The sequence below is a fragment of the Eucalyptus grandis genome, chromosome 10, assembly GCF_016545825.1.
Source record: "Eucalyptus grandis isolate ANBG69807.140 chromosome 10, ASM1654582v1, whole genome shotgun sequence".
Taxonomy (NCBI): Eukaryota; Viridiplantae; Streptophyta; class Magnoliopsida; order Myrtales; family Myrtaceae; genus Eucalyptus; species Eucalyptus grandis.
In genome coordinates this window covers 30,831,957-30,833,622 of record NC_052621.1, presented here as the reverse complement: position 1 = coordinate 30,833,622, position 1,666 = coordinate 30,831,957, and the positions used below count along the sequence as shown (strand labels likewise).

Genomic DNA, 1,666 nt, shown 5'->3' with positions numbered 1-1,666 from the left:
TCTCAAACCACCATCACTACTTTTTCCGAGCTATAACACCCGTGAAATCTCATTAACTTCATGATCCATCTCATGGATATGCAATCCAACCATAATCGTGTCAACCAATTCTTGACCTCTCATTTGGGAAGAACTTTCTTTGACATTTAAGTGAAGAAGAAGAAGAAAATCAAGGAGGAGAAGACGATGAAGAAAGAGCAACGATAAGTTAACCATGAGCTTCCCCTTCTATTCCTTTCATAATCGAGTACCAACGAAATCCCAAGCGAAAATTCATCTCAAACCACCATCACTACTTTTTCCAAGCTACAACACCCGGGAAATTTCATTAACTTCATCGACCCATCTCATAAATATGCAACACAACCATGATCGTGGCAATTCATTTCAGGAAGAACTTTCTTTGACAGTAAAGGAAGAAGAAGAAAATCAGGAAAGAGGAGAACACGACGACCATGATGACGAAAGAGAGCAGTGATAAGTTAATCAAGAGCTTCTCCTTCTATTCCTTTCAAAATCCCAGCAAAAATTCGATCTTCAATCTCAAATTGGTCACAAATACCCAGAATCATATCAGATGGTGCTTCCCAAAATCAAGCACCTCCATATACTTTCCACTTCATAACCACTCTTCTTCGTATTTATACTATGCAACGAAAAGCTGCACTCAATATATTATATATGTATGTATGTATATGTACAGCTAAATCCCTAAAAATCAGTCCCGAACTCGGAGTAAATCGCGAATCAGTGAGTCAGCTCGGGGGCCCTACCAGCACTGATCCGTCTCCCAGTTCCTCCCCCTGTATCCCCCGCCCCCCGACGTGACGACGGTCAACGGCCTGCTCCTCCGCCTGAACAGGCTGCTGTCGTAGACGGCCCGCTTCTCGGGGTCCGACAGCGTGCAGTAGGCAGCGTGGATCCTCATGAACTCGTCGGCCGACGCGCCCTTCCGGTCGACCGCCGCCGCGGCGGCGGCGTCGGGGTGGCACGACCGGGCCAGTCGCCGGTACGCCACCTTGATCTCCTGGCACGTGGCGCCCACGGGGATGCCGAGGACCTCGTAGAGCGACGAGCACGCCGGCGGCATCCCGTGGCGGCGGAGGACGCGGTGCGGGGACGGCGGGGACGGCGGCGGCGTGCAGGCGCGGGGGCTGGCGTCGGAGGGCGCGAAGGCGGCGGCGGCGGAGGAGGCTCGCGGGCTGAGGGCGGCGGCGGCGCGCGCCGGGGCCGCGACGGCGGTGGGGCGGAGGAGGGGCGGAGAGGACAGCGAGAGCATGGTACGGCGCGGGGATTCTGTTATGGCGCGGTTTGATGCGGAGAAGCGGTGTGGCTATTCCTTCTTTATAACGACCGAGCAAGAGACGAGCGAAAAAATCGGAGACCCCGTGAAATCGGGAAAACGGCGTTTAGATCATCGGGGGCGGGATTGAAAAAACAATAAATTCAATTGGATTACCCCCCGGAAAACGGTCAAATCGCATCAAGCGCCGAATTTAGTGGGAATGATTAGTTACCAGCTCCCAAAATTAGAAACCGGGGTCAAAAACAAAAGATTCAATTGGATACCCTATGAAAACGGTCAAATCACATTAAGCGCTCAATTTAGTAGGAATGATTAGTTACCCGCTCCCAAAATTAGAAACCGAGGTCAAAAACAAAAGAT

The 1,666-nt window shown here is 51.6% G+C and overlaps 1 protein-coding gene across 1 annotated transcript; it reads right to left on the bottom strand.

Moving 5' to 3' along the window:
* Positions 1–304: 304 nt before the first annotated feature.
* LOC104423977 (chaperone protein dnaJ 11, chloroplastic-like) lies at positions 305–1,339 on the bottom strand. The gene has a single exon (XM_010036390.3). It carries the CDS (start codon positions 1,277–1,279, stop codon positions 770–772), a length of 510 nt encoding a protein of 169 aa, XP_010034692.2. The 5' UTR covers positions 1,280–1,339; the 3' UTR covers positions 305–769.
* Positions 1,340–1,666: the final 327 nt, after the last annotated feature.

Coding starts and splice junctions, on each gene's coding strand:
- LOC104423977 (XM_010036390.3), bottom strand. CDS start 1,279: ATGCTCTCGCTGTCCTCTCCGCCCCTCCTCCGCCCCACCGCCGTCGCG.